At 41.2% G+C, this 14,327-nt stretch overlaps 1 protein-coding gene across 7 annotated transcripts in view; it reads left to right on the top strand.

The window, feature by feature from the left end:
• Positions 1-14,327, top strand: part of SNRPE (small nuclear ribonucleoprotein polypeptide E) — a 141,780-nt gene that overhangs the window by 43,342 nt on the left and 84,111 nt on the right. For 6 of the 7 annotated variants that reach the window (XR_015246188.1, XR_015246191.1, XR_015246190.1 and 3 more), the window contains one exon: positions 2,315-2,386. Coding sequence is in view for 1 of the 7 variants with exons in the window: in XM_086694124.1 (XP_086550250.1) it covers positions 2,315-2,385 (71 nt within the window). In the remaining 6 variants the exon portion in view is untranslated. Of the gene's footprint in view, positions 1-2,314; positions 2,387-6,183; positions 6,297-7,058; positions 7,185-14,327 lie in introns of those variants that run through there. The other variant, XR_015246189.1, reaches the window with a different exon arrangement.

The raw sequence follows: 14,327 nt of genomic DNA, 5'->3' as shown, positions 1-14,327 counted from the left end.
ATAAGCATTTGCCGCCTTCTTCTCCTTCTCCTCCTCCTCCTCCTCCTTCTTTAATTTTTAATTTTTTAAAATTTACATCCGAATTAGTTAGCATATAGTGCAACAATGATTTCAGGAGTAGATTCCTTAGTGCCCCTTCCCCATTTAGCCCATCCCCCCCTCCCACACCCCCTCCAGTAAACCTCTGTTTGTTCTCCATTTGTAAGAGTCTCTTATGTTTCGTCCCCCTCCCTGTTTTTATATGATTTTTGTTTCCCTTCCCTTATGTTCATCTGTTTTGTCTCTTAAAGTCCTCATGAGTGAAGTCATATGATTTTTGTCTTTCTCTGACTGACCACTTTCACTTAGCATAATACCTTCCAGTTCCATCCACATAGTTGCAAATGGCAAGATTTCATTCTTTTTGATTGCCGTGTAATACTCCACTGCATATATATACCACATCTTCTTTATCCATTCATCCATCGATGGACATTTGGGCTCTTTCCATACTTTGCTACTGTTGATAGTGCTGCTATAAACATGGGGGTGCATGTGTCCCTTCGAAACAGCACACCTGTATCCCTTGGATAAATGCCTAGTAGTGCAATTGCTGGGTCGTAGGGTAGTTCTATTTTTAGTTTTTTGAGGAACCTCCATACTGTTTTCCAGAGTGGCTGCACCAGTTTGCATTCCCTTTTTTTTTTTTTTTTTTAAATGAGAGAGAGAGAACCCCAAGCAGACTCCACACCCAGTGCAGTACCTGATGCAGGGCTTGATCCCCAGCCCCTGGGACTGTGAGCTGAGCCAAAATCAAGAGTCAAATGCTCAACCCAGGCACCCCAACCATTTGGCTTCTTTACCTTTTGACTTTCTCATACTTTCTCATTCTTTTTTTTTTTCTTCTCATTCTTAATTAATTTGCTGTGAGTCTTTATAATTTAGGAAATCAGTCTCTCTTCCATACCCTTTTTCTAATATTATATCAGTGAAGAAGACTTACCAACAACTGTAGCTAACGTCTCTGTGTCAAATTGCCACCAGAGAAAGAGGGCCAGTAGGAGATATATATTAATAGATTTATTACAAGGAATTGGCTTTTGCAGTTGTGAGGGCTGGCTAGAAAAGTCTGAAATCCATAAGGTAGGTCATCAGAGAGGCCACGCTGGAACTCTCTGGCAAGCCAAGGCTTTAATTCACAGGTGGAATTTCTTCCAAGCTTTGCTCTCAAGAGATTTCAACTGATGGAATCAGGCCCAGCCAGATAATCTAAGTAATCTCTTTTACTTAAAGTTAACTGATTATGAACTGTAGACACATCTACAAAATACCTTCCCAGTAATACCTAATGTAGTATTTGAGTGAATAACTGGGGGTTATCCTAGCCAAGTTGGCATGTAACATACCACTTTTCTTCAAAATCACTTTTCTTGAAACAGTAGCTTCCAGAGGCCTTGGTGTTCTTGAAGATATCAAATATGAAAAGATATATGCCTCCATATGTCTCCTATTTTGCCAAACTAATGTTGGTTTCCTGGCCCATTTGTTTACTAATGAAACTTATGTTTGAATGAAGTGTGTTTTTTCAGTGATTCCTTTGGTTTCATTTTAATGGCAAAATATAAAGCTGCTCTAACTTGAATAGAGCCTGCTTTTTTTTCAGGTTGGAAGGCTTAGAATTCTTTTTTTTACAGTAATTTAGTTTCTTTTCCCATAAGCCATGATCTTGGACTCTGCTGGTTAATTTTCATTTCCTCTCTGAGCTCTCTTTGTGTCCAGTCTCAGTTCTTTATTTGGGTGAAAAAATATTCTTTTATACTTTTATTGATTACATATGTGCCTGTTTTTCTGCATTCTTTGAGATTTCTATCTTTCAAAGGTTGGTTCTGCCTTTCCTCTTTCATGTTCTTTTAAAATATATTTATATTTTTTCTTTCCTAATACATTTCTCTAAATTACTTTGCATTTCACTGTTGCTACTTTACCCTGCTGAGTCCATTTTGTTTTTTAGTGTTTTACAGAATGATCTCACTTGGTAGTGTGATAATCCTGACAAGGTGTTGCATAGCAAATACATACAAGGATCCTCTGGACTAGACATTCCCTTGCATTTATCTTCTTTAGGGATTAGCTTTCACCTCCTCCCGAGTGTATTTTTGTGGTTTCTTATGGTTTATCCATTTCATTGATTGGGTTAACTGCGAGCTAATATAGTATTGTTATTTCTACAGGCCCTGTATTACTTTTCTACGTATTTCCGCTGCCTTGAGTTTAATTCCTTAAATCTTACTGTTGATACTGATGTTTCTCCTTATTTCAATGATTCGTTTTTTAGAAATTTGGAGAGCAGGGAAAGCTTGGAGTCTGGGGCACAGTTACTCTTTGCCGTCTTTCAGGAAGTCCTGAGGTATGTGCTTTTAATTGATCTTGTTAGTTTACTTGGTTTTGTTTTTGTTTTTGTTTTTAATATTATGACAGAATGTTTGTAATAGAAGGTCAAGAATCAGGAGAATTCTAGGCGCACCCGGGTGGCTCAGTTGGTTAAGCATCTGACTCTTGATTTCAGCTCAGGTCATGATTTCATGGTTTGTGAGTTTGAGCCCCACGTGAGTTGAGCCTGCTTGGGATTCACTCTCTCTCTCTCTCTCTCTCTCTCTCTCTCTCTCTCTGTGTGTGTGTGTGTGTGTGTGTGTGTGTCTCAGAAACAAATAAACTAAAAAAAAAAAAAAAAAAAGAAGAAGAATCAGAAAAATTCTATTTCAATCCTAGCTATTTTCCTACATACCCTGTGTAACTTTGGCTAAAGTCCCTTCATTTTTATGGGCTTTAATCTCTCCATCTACAAAGTGTGGGAAAGAAAACTGTCCTTACCTTTTAGGAATGCCAAGAAAAATCTAAAAGTTTATGAGAAAGTCAAGAAAATTCAGGGCTTTTAGCCAAAAATAGTCTGAGGATCAGGCATTGGCAGTGGGAATGGAAGGGCAGGAACTTAGAAGTGAAGGAAACAGGGGCACCTGGCTAGCTCAGTCAGGAGAGCATGAGACTCTTGATCTCAGGGTAGTAAGTTGGAACCCCACATTGGATGTAGAGAGTACTTAAAAATAAAATCTTAAAAAAACACACACACACACAATATATCCATAACCCAACTTGTCACTTCTTAACATTTGTTGCTTCAGATTTTTTTTTTTTCTTTTAGAGAGGGAGCGAGCATAAGCTGGGGAGAGGGCCCGAGGGAGATGGAGAGAGAGAGAAAGAGAGAGAACCTCATGCAGGCTCCACACTCAGAGTGCAGAACCCAACACAGGGCTCTATCCCACAAACCTGGGATCATAACCTGAGCCAAAATCAAGGGCCGGATGCCCAACCAACTGAGCCACCCAGGCACTCCTCAGAATTTTTATTTGAGAAGTTGAACATTGGGGCGCCTGGGTGGCTCAGTCGGTTGAGCGTCCGACTTCAGCTCAGGTCACGATCTCGCGGTCCGCGAGTTCGAGCCCCGCGTCAGGCTCTGGGCTGATGGCTCAGAGCCTGGAGCCTGCTTCCGATTCTGTGTCTCCCTCTCTCTCTGCCCCTCCCCCATTCATGCTGTGTCTCTCTCTGTCTCAAAAATAAATAAAGGTTAAAAAAAAAAAATTAAAAAAAAAAAAAAAGAGAAGTTGAACATTACATATGTAGTTGAATCCACTTTGTACCCTTTATGATAAAATCTCTTTCTTCCCAGTGGTGTTCATTATGTTAATGTAATCATTTTTGTGTGTTTTTTATATTTACTGTATAATATAATATATGCTAGTGTTTTGCCTGTTTTTAAACTTTATATTATTATTATAATATATATCATAGAATATTATATTATTCTGCAAATTGCCTTTCCCTTTCAAGATTATTTTTTATATATATATATATATTTTTTTTTTCAACGTTTTTTATTTATCTTTGGGACAGAGAGAGACAGAGCATGAACGGGGGAGGGGCAGAGAGAGAGGGAGACACAGAATCGGAAACAGGCTCCAGGCTCCGAGCCATCAGCCCAGAGCCCGACGCGGGGCTCGAACTCACGGAGCGCGAGATCGTGACCTGGCTGAAGTCGGACGCTTAACCGACTGCGCCACCCAGGCGCCCCAGATTATTTTTTATATTTATCCATGGTAGTATATGTAATTATAGTGGAGTCATTTTAACCATCAAATATTTTTATAGGATCAAGTATCAAATATGCCTCAGTTTATATTTTCTAGCTACCTTTTGATGGACATTTAGATTGTTGCCAATTTTCAGTGTTACATTAGTGCCGTAATGAATATTCTTGTATAGTTCTCCTTGTACACACATGTAAGAGTTCTCTAGACTAGAGTGTCTTTTTAATGTTTATTTATTTGAGAGAATAATGTTTGTTTATTTATTTTGAGAGAGAGAGAGAAACAGAGTAAGTGGCAGGGGCAGAGGGAGAAGGAGAGAGAGAATCCCAAGAAGGCTCTGCCCTGTCAACATTGAGCCTGACACATGGCTCAATTTCATGAACTGTAAGATCATAACCTGAGCCAAAATTAAGAGTCAGAGGCTCAAATGACTGAGCCACCCATGCACCCCTAGACTAGAATATTTCTACTCAACTAGAGTTGTTGGGTCATGTGTTATGTGCATCTTAAACTTTACTAGTTATTGCCAAATCATTTTCCAAAATAGTTGTACCAATTTACCTTTCACTAGCAGTGTGTAAGTTCCTGGTTCTTCACATTCTAACCAATACTGGTTTTTGTAGACTTCAAAATGTTTTTTGGTCTGATGAATATGAGTAAAAAATCTATTTTAATTTGCATTTCTCTTATTAGTAGAGAAATTGAGTTTCTTATGTTTATTGGCTACTTGAGTTTTCTCTTCTGCAAATTGCTTATTCATATCTTTTGCCCATTTTTCTATTAAGTTGTTTTTTACTTTCTTATTGTGGTGTAGCATTTTTTTTATATATTCTAAATATTAACTCCTTGTAGGTAATATTTATTGCAGTCATATTCTCTTAGCCTGTGGCTTGTTTTTCACTTTTCTATGGTCTCTTGTTTTACAAAAGTTTTAAGTTATAATACTAACCTTTTTTTTTTTTTTTTTTAAGTAAGCTCTAGGCCCACCATGGGACTTGAACTCATGACCCCAAGATCAAGAGTTGCATGATCTACCAGTTTTTTCCTTAACGTTTATATACAATGTCATAAAAAAAATTCTCCAATATTCTCCTAAAAATGTTTCAGTTTTGTTTTTTGCATTTAGGTCTTTGTCTAGATTTTTACTTTTTTGTTGTTGTTGTTGTTAATGTTTATATATTTTTGAGAGAGAGAGAGCACAAGCTGGGGAGAAGCAGAGAGAGAAAAGGACAGAGAACCTGAAGCAGGCTCTGTGCTGACAGCAGGGAGCCTGATGCAGGGCTCGAATCCACAAACCATGACATCATGACCTGAGCCAAAGTTGAACAGTTAACCACCTGAGCCACCCAGGTGCCCCTAGAGTTTTCTTTTTTGTACATGATATAAAATAGGGATCTCATAATTTTTTTAATTATGAATTAGTAATTATTCTAATATTATTTTTTCAGTAATCCCTTTTTTTCCTACAAAATTTGCAATGTCACCTTGATCATATTTGTATTTATCTGCATTTAGCTCTCTATTCTGGTTCACTGGCAGCCTTGACAATCCCTATACTATTACCCTGGTGTTCAATATTATGTCTTTATTGTAGGTCTTTTTTTTTTTTTTTTTACATCCCCCTGACATTTGTTATATAGGTGGAATTTTTTACCATTTGACCCCTTCACTCATTTTGCCCATTCCTCCACCCCCTCCTCTGGCAACCACCTATTATTGGTCCTGGTAGAGTAAGTCTTACCTTGTTTTTTTAATAACTATCCTGGCTATTGTTGGCCCTTTAATCTTTTTTTTTTTTTTTTTAATATTTTATTTTTAAGTAATCTCTACGCTCAATATGGGGCTCTAATTCACAACCCTGAGATCAAGAGTCGCACGTTCCAGGGACTGAGCTAGCCAGGTGCCTGGCCCTTTCATCTTTCATGCGAAGCATAGGTTCTACAAAATAAGTCTACTGGGATTGTGCATGGAATTTGATTGAATTTTGAGATTAATTGGGGCCTAACTGCCTATCTTATTAACTTTTTTAAAAAATTATTTTTAATGTTTATTTATTTTTTAGGAGAGACAGAGCATGAGCGGGGAGAGACAGAGAGAGAGACACAGAATCTGAAGCAGGCTCCAGGCTCCGAGCTGTCAGCACAGAGGCCAGCCTGAGACTTGAATCCACAAACTGTGAGACCATGACCTGAGCTGAAGTAGGATGCTTAACCAACTCAGCTACCCAGGCACCTCTCTTACTAACTTTTTAATGTTGAACATAGTATATTTTTATTTAGTTAGTTTTATTTTATGTCTTAATGTAAAGTTTTAGAAGTTTATGTTAGGGTTTTAAATAATAATTTTTTCCTGTAGTTTTTTGTTTTTGTTTTCCTAGCCTGGTGATAGAAACAAGTACAGTAGCAGAGAACACAGGAATGAATCTTTAAAAGGCTCTGAAGAGTAAGGGAGGAAATGTTTGGAAGGACTGTCCAGTTGTGTATTGATTCTGATGACAGCTTTGTACTGTGTCGATGGTAGCTAAGGTAGAACTATATTCCTCCTCATATCCTTCCCTGTACGCTTCCTAGTTAGAATTGTCACAAGAGAGATTTGCATGAGATTTTGAAGGTGAGAGTAAAGCAGTAGCCAATTTTGTGCTCTAAAGGTCAGTGTAGGGCAGGTGCAGTTACGTAGGTTACATGTTGTCAGTTGTCTGCTGGTTCATTTTGTTGGTTTGGGGCAGGAGCCATATCCCACTGGATCTCCTCCTTCATCTTCTCCAAATTCTGGGCCATGTTCATGTCCTGTATGCTGAGGAACACCAACCTACCATATGGATCCCCTATAGCATTTAGAGTAGAAGAAGTGAGAAAGAGACACACACAGCTCATTTGTCCTCATGGGTTCCACTTTGTCCTCTGTCTCTCCCACATTGTATCTATCTTCCTTTTGCAGCTGCTGGCCTTGCTGACTGCAGGGCCAACGCCAGATGTAGAAGCAACAGACTTACACAGACTGCTTAACTAGCTCCCATGATTGCAAAAGACCCGATCCCCATAATAAATCCTTTACTCTATTTTACTCATAGTGATCTGCTTCCTTGATCAAATCCTGATTGATACAATTCACATTTTCCTAAAGGTCCTAGAGCAAACACTGGAAAAATAGAATGAAGAAAATGGGAGTCGTATATGGCCTCTGAGGGAATGAGAGAATATCAGAGAACTCAGGGACAAGACACTAGTCTTCAATGAAATGCATCAACACTGATGCTATGGAGACTGCAATGGTTGGTGTCAGTGGAAAGGAGTCTGAGACATACTTCCATAGTGCTGCACAAATCCAAAATCTGGGAATGCAGGATCTATTTCTAACTAACTTTGTTTTCTGTTGTTGGTGATTTGTTTTAGAAGCCCCTTAGTATAATCCTGACACAGTATGCATTCAGCAAACGTTTGTGGAATGAATTGAAATTAGACTACTTGACATTAGACTAATTGAAATTAGACCTAAGCATCTTATAAGACTCACCTTTGCTGAAATACTATTAATTAGGCCAAAGAGAAATATTATTGCCCTGTCTTTGAGAAGAAATTGGGCACCTAAAGAGGTGGTACAATATTGTCTCTTTTCATGGAGAAGTATGAACTGGATGACAGAATCCTTGAATTTTGGAAATGGAGCCCTCTCATTTTCTGAATAAGTTCAAGAGAAGTTCGTTGACTTGTCAGGGGCAAAGTCTGTTTCAGAATCATGTTCATAGGAATCTCAGTCCATTGCTCTATTTACTAAACTACAACCTCTTCCCTGCAAAACAGTCGAGTGAATTTCTTTATTGTGGATTTCAAAAGTTAAATCCAAGTACTGATAAGATCAATTTCAACTTGGAGAGAGATCACTGAAGTCCCAGGCCTTATCTCATTCAACATTTTATTCAACAACTTGGATAAAGACCCATGAGAAATAATTTTGAAATTTTCAGGTGACATAAACTGTAGTACCTATAACCTACTATATTGGTTTGGAGAGTTAGGATTTCAAATTCTAATTAATAGGCTAAAAGACAAAAATTTACAGGAATAATCAGAAAGTCCAGTATATACATTAAAATATATAGTTAGTACAGGAAGGGAACCATCTGGTTTGGTACAAATTCATGAGAAAAAGGCCTGCAATTTTGTAGGAGTTAGTGAATAAGCAAAGGAGCTTTTTATTTTTTTTTCAACTTTTTTTTTTTTTTTTTGGGGGGGACAGAGAGAGACAGAGCATGAACAGGGGAGGGGCAGAGAGAGGGAGACACAGAATCGGAAACAGGCTCCAGGCTCCGAGCCATCAGCCCAGAGCCTGACGTGGGGCTCGAACTCACGGACCGCGAGATCCTGACCTGGCTGAAGTCGGACGCTTAACCGACTGCGCCACCCAGGCGCCCCGCAAAGGAGCTTTTTAAAAAAGATGTTTATTGCAGTCTTTGGATACAAGCAAATGGAGGAAGCAGGATGGGTCGTGGATGAAGCCATGAGGACAATTTGGAGCAAGTCCTAAGACAAAACTTTAAACTGTGGTGTCTAAATCTCTTCTTAGAAATCAAGAGAAGCCAGTGCATAGCTTGTGGGTATCCCTGCTAGACTGGCCTTTCTTACTCTTGATTATTTCACCTCCTCATCATGTGCCTGTAGCACTCTGCTCTTACGTGTATAAAGGGACTGCAGACCACCTTCCCCCCCACCCCTCACCTAAATCTATCCTTCATTCAAATCTAGCTCCAGCCCGATTCACTTCTCAACATAATTCATGGTGAGCTTTCCCCTCCTCTGAAATTCTCTTTTAGCCTGCTGCTTTTATTTCATGATGATTATGGGAACAATATTGGTGGCAGTGGTGATAAATAGCATTGGCCACAGAAGAATTATCTGAGTATAATAAAACTTTGGGGAGAGATGGCTCATTTTGAAGACGATATAAATGCTAATTGTAAAAGCTAAAGAATGATGTAGTTTGGAAAAATACCTATTCTATTTTTGCTTTGAGATTTGGCACTTTTTTTTCAATTTACTAGTTTTTAGGATTATTTTTATTTTTTTTTAAAGTTTATTTATTTATTTTGAGAAAGAGAGAGAGAGCATGAACTGAGGAGGGGCAGAGAGAGAGGGAGAGAGAGAATCCCAAGCAGGCTCCGCACTGTCAGTCCAGAGCCGGACGTGGGGCTCGATCTCACACACCGCCATATCATGACCTGACCCGAACAAGAGTCAGATGCTCAACCAACTGAGCCACCCAGGCGCCCCTGAAGTTTGACTTTTTCAAAAAATTGTAAAATTATCTTAGAGCAAAGAGGGGCAACATAGAAATTAAGTCCCCGGGTGTTAAGTGACTTTGCTCAAAGTCACTAAAGGAGAGACAAATTTGATCCCCAGTGTACTGGGGCCTACACTGTGTCTATCAGAATAGGCTCTTAGGAGTTTACATTGTAAGAAATAGAAGTCAACTATGCCTGATTTATTTGATCAACAAGTCTACTTAATGTATATTTATTGAGTGCTTACTCTGTGCTGGACAGACTTCTAGGCCTTGGGGATACAGCAGCAAATAAACAAATTCCCTGTAGTAGGGGAGATAGACAATAAACAAACTCACAAATATATTGTATTTTGGATGCTAAAGAAGAAAAATAAAGAGGACTGAGTCAGATGTTAGAGAAGAGAAATGAAGAGGAAAGGAGTGCGTAGACAGGATGGGGTTAAGGCAGCCCGTTTAATAAAGTAACATTTGTGGAGGCCTGACTGGAGTGACGAAGCAAGTCAGATGGGCGTCTTGGGGAAGAGCGTTCCAAGAGTGTGCTCAGCATCTAGAAGACTAGCAGGGAGGCGAGTGTGGCCAGAGGAGAACAAGTGAGGAAGTGATAGGAAATGAGGTTAGAAAGGCAGCAAGCAAGGGGCCAATCCTGTAGACCTTCATAAGTATTTTGGATTCTGAGTAAGATGAGAATCTCTGGGATGGTTCTGAGCAGAAGTGACAGGATCTGACTTACAGTTTTTAAAGAGCACTGGCACCTGAGTGGCTCAGTCAGTTAAGCGTCTGACTTTGGCTCAGGGCATAATCTCTTGGTTTGTGAGTTCAAGCCCCACATCGGGCTCTCTGCTGTCAGCACGGAGACTGCTTGGGATTCTCTGTCCCACTGTCTCTCTGCTCCTCCCCCGCTGGTTTTCTCTCTGTGTGTCTCAAAATAAATAAATAAATAAAATTATCGGGGCACCTGGGTGGCTCAGTTGGTTGAGCATCTGACTTTGCCTAAGGTCATGATCTCATGGTTTGTGAGTTCGAGCCCCACATTGGGCTCACTGCTGTCAGCGCAGAGCCTGCTTAGGATCCTCTGGCCCCCTGTCTCTCCACTCCTCCCTTCCTCACACTCTCTCTGTCTAAAATAAATAAACATTTTTAAAAAAGAATGATCTCCACAATCATTGATAATGAAATATACGACAAAAATTATTTAAAAAAACAAAAACAAAAACCACCGACTACTGTGTAAAGACATGAAGGACTGCATGGGAACAAAGGTGAAACTAGGGAGATAAGTTAAGAGGCTCTTGCAGTGGGGCCCCTGGGTGGCTCAGTCAGTTGGGGGTCCGACTCTTGGTTTTGGGGCAGGTCATGATCTCGTGGTTCGTGGGTTCAAGCTGAGCAGGACTCTCTGTCTCTCTCCCTCTCTGCCCCTCCCTCACGCATGCTTTCTCTCTCTCTCTCTCCTCTCTCTCTCTCTCTCTCTCAAAAGAAATAAACTTAAAACAAAAAAGAGGCTATTGCAGTAATCTAGTGAGGGGTCATGGTGAGTACCACCAGTGAGTACCAGTGGAGGAGAAGGCCACTTTCAGAATTTCCTCATGGATTAGACATAGGGTTACAAAAAAGACTCAGAGAGTCTCCAGAGTTTGGGCCTGAACAACCAGAAGGAGTTGGATATTCATGGGCCCTCCTGGTAACTCAAGCTCTAAACATGGGCGTAAATGAAGAGGAAGAAGAGAGCCATAACCACTGTCAAAATCCTACCCCAGAGCCAGTCCGATGAAGCCTTTGTCACTGCCAGCACTGGACACTGCATGCTACCCCTGGCCTAGATATTGCTGTTGCTAGAATAAATTCTGCTTCCGTGCTTCATTCTCTGCATTACTATTGCCTGAGCCAACGTTCCAGGTGGGCACAACCAATTGACCGAGTTCAGATCACATGCCTGCTCCCTAACTACAAGAGGTGCTGGGAAAGGAAGTATATGCTCCCTCTACTTTTAAAGTGGGATACTAGCCTTGCTTTTTACTCAAGTTCGAACGGTAGGGGATTCCTCAAAGACAAGAAGACAGTTCAGATGGGGGGGGGGGACCACAAAATCAAGGAATATACATGACAGTCTGTCGGAGCGGTCACTGTGGAAATGTGTTGGACTGCTGATACAGAAAGCCACTGTAACTCGTTTAAAAGCTCATTGTTTAAGGGGATTTTAAACAAACAATCTGAGAGAATTTCATTCATAACTGGGAAAGCACTTCAAAGTATCCAACAGGAAGATGAACGTTGCATTATCACTCAATGGCACAGAGCATCAGTAACAGACTTCCTTTGGCTCTGCCCACTTCTCTCACCCCAGCCCTGCAAGGCTGGGATTCTTACAGAAGTGAGGCTTTCTTTCAAGGCACCCAGACCCTATCTGTGAACTACTTATCTGTTTTAATCATTGCAGCATCAGGGGAAAGTAAGGCCTAACCTTCTGAGGGTTACCGAGGGAACCAAATGTATTTCAAATCAAAGGGTGATACCAAAGTCAGGCATTACTGAGCAGTGGTCTGAAGTTTTTTGACTTGCTATAAGAATGTCCATAAAACCCCACAAATAGGGGTGCCTAAGTGGCTCAGTTGGTTAAGCATCCAACTCTTGCTTTCAGCTCAGGTCACACGATCTTGTGGTTCGTAGGATCGAGCCCCGCAGCAGGCTCTGTGCTGACAGTGCTATGCCTGCTTGGGATTCTCTCTCTCCCTCTCTCTCTGCCTCTGGCCCCCTGCCTCCCGCATGCACACGTGTGCACACACACACACACACACGCACTCTCCCTCTCTCTCCCTCTCAAAATAAATAAACTTAAAAAAAAAAACCCACAAACAATCCATGGAATTGTTAAAGGCCTTGAAAAACAAAGTTTGAAAACCACTGGGCAATGCAGAGAATAACAGATGGAGTGTTTAAAGACCTGCGTGGGGTTAACTACTTCTCTATAAGCTTTACTTTCTGTAAGCCGTAGTCTCCTCTAAAATGGAAAAAAAAACAGCCATCTCACAGTGTTATTATGAGGATTAAATAAGAGAATATATATAAAACCTAGCTGACTGGCAAAGCGTCCTATGATGTTAGAATAACTTACTTCTCACAGGCACATGGGACCAAGAATTTTAAACCTAGAACACTTATGTCCTGCATCTATATGCTTGAGAAATTTCTGCCATCTGGAAGATTTAAAGGCCCAGAGACCTTCATCGCGCCTTGCCCCAAGAATGTTAAAACAATAGTGATAGAACCAGGTTCCCGGCCGTTCCTGTCCCTATCACTTTTTTTTTTTTTTTAATTTTTTTTTTCAACGTTTATTTATTTTTGGGACAGAGAGAGACAGAGCATGAACAGGGGAGGGGCAGAGAGAGAGAGGGAGACACAGAATCGGAAACAGGCTCCAGGCTCTGAGCCATCAGCCCAGAGCCCGACGCGGGGCTCGAACCCACGGACCGCGAGACCGTGACCTGGCTGAAGTCGGACGCTCAACCGACTGCGCCACCCAGGCGCCCCATCCTGTCCCTATCACTTTAAACACATCACCTGAGCTCTGGCTTACCTTACTGCCTTGATTTGTCTTGTTAGTGTGAACTGATGGCCGGTTCAGGTGTTAATTTATGCATCCCCCAGTTGCGAGGAGTGTCTCCAGGCTCCACTCAGGGATGGCTTACTTGTTCTCTCTGCATCTGGCTAACCCAGGTGCTGCTTTCCATCTTCCCCTCTTTGGTTCCAGAGCCTCCTCCTCAGAGACTTTCTCCCACGACCCTGGGGAAAAGCTGTTTGGCTGGACGATTCCACTTCACGAGACTTGGTCCCTCCTGGCATAGGAGCCATTCTGTGGTTTGTGATTGAGTTCCACTGGGAGACAGTCCTCTGGGTGGCTGCTTTTGTTGAAGATGCGTGAACTTAACAGCCCACGAGTGGCTTTGAAGGCTTTTCCAAACTTCTCTTCTGTGGGTCAGGTAGGGAAAATTTTCCAAACTTCCAGGGTACTTCCTACCTTTGAGAAATAGTCTCCCAGATCTGGCCACAACTAGAAAGATGAAACTAACAGGGCATCTGAGCTGTGTTAGAGCTGGGGGCAAAGGAAGAGTTAAGGGGACTTAGGCATTGTGTGTTCACCACGAGAAGGGTAGGGGAAGATGAGAACATGCTGAGTGTATGGGGGGGCAGTGGATAAGGTTGCAGGGTGCAGGGTCTGCATTTTGGTATTGAACATGAAAAACATTTTTAAGTTAAAATATATAATAGGGGTGCCTGGGTGGCTCAGTCTTGATTTCAGCTCAGGTCACGATCTCATGGTTCATGAGTTTGAGCCTCACATAGGGCTGCACACTGACAATGTGGAGTCGACTTGGGATTCTTTCTCTCTCCCTCTTTTCACTCCACTCCTGCTCAAGCTCACAGTTTCTCTCTCAAAATAAATAAATAAACTTTAAAAATATACATTATATATACATAATATATGTATGTATATTATAAATATTTGTGAAATGACTTCTTATTTGTAAATCATTGGTTTGGAACCCTTGTGCTTCTGAGCATGTGAAATAGGGAAAAGAGATGAAGGCAGGTCTTTTCCCTTGTTGCATTTTTTTTAAGTTTTTTTTTTTTTTAACGTTTACTTATTATTGAGAGGCAGAGCTCGAGCAGGGGAGTGGCAGAGAGGGGAGAGACACAGAATCCGAAGCAGGCTCCAGGCTCTGAGCTGTCAGCACCGAGCTCGACGCGGGGTTCGAACTCACGAACCGTGAGATCATGACCCGAGCCGAAGCCGGACACCCAACCAGCTGAGCCACCCAGGCACCCCACACTTGTTGCATTTTAAAAACATACCCAGAAAACCTTTTGGAAGGGAATGGATGCCTTTCAATCCCTAAACTTGGTGACTCACGGAATCCCTTTTTAGAGGAG

Source organism: Puma concolor, chromosome E4, assembly GCF_028749965.1.
Source record: "Puma concolor isolate L17-30 chromosome E4, mPumCon1.1.hap2, whole genome shotgun sequence".
Taxonomy (NCBI): domain Eukaryota; kingdom Metazoa; phylum Chordata; class Mammalia; order Carnivora; family Felidae; genus Puma; species Puma concolor.
The sequence above is the reverse complement of the archived record's forward strand: the minus strand, read 5'-3'. Positions and strand labels throughout refer to the sequence as shown.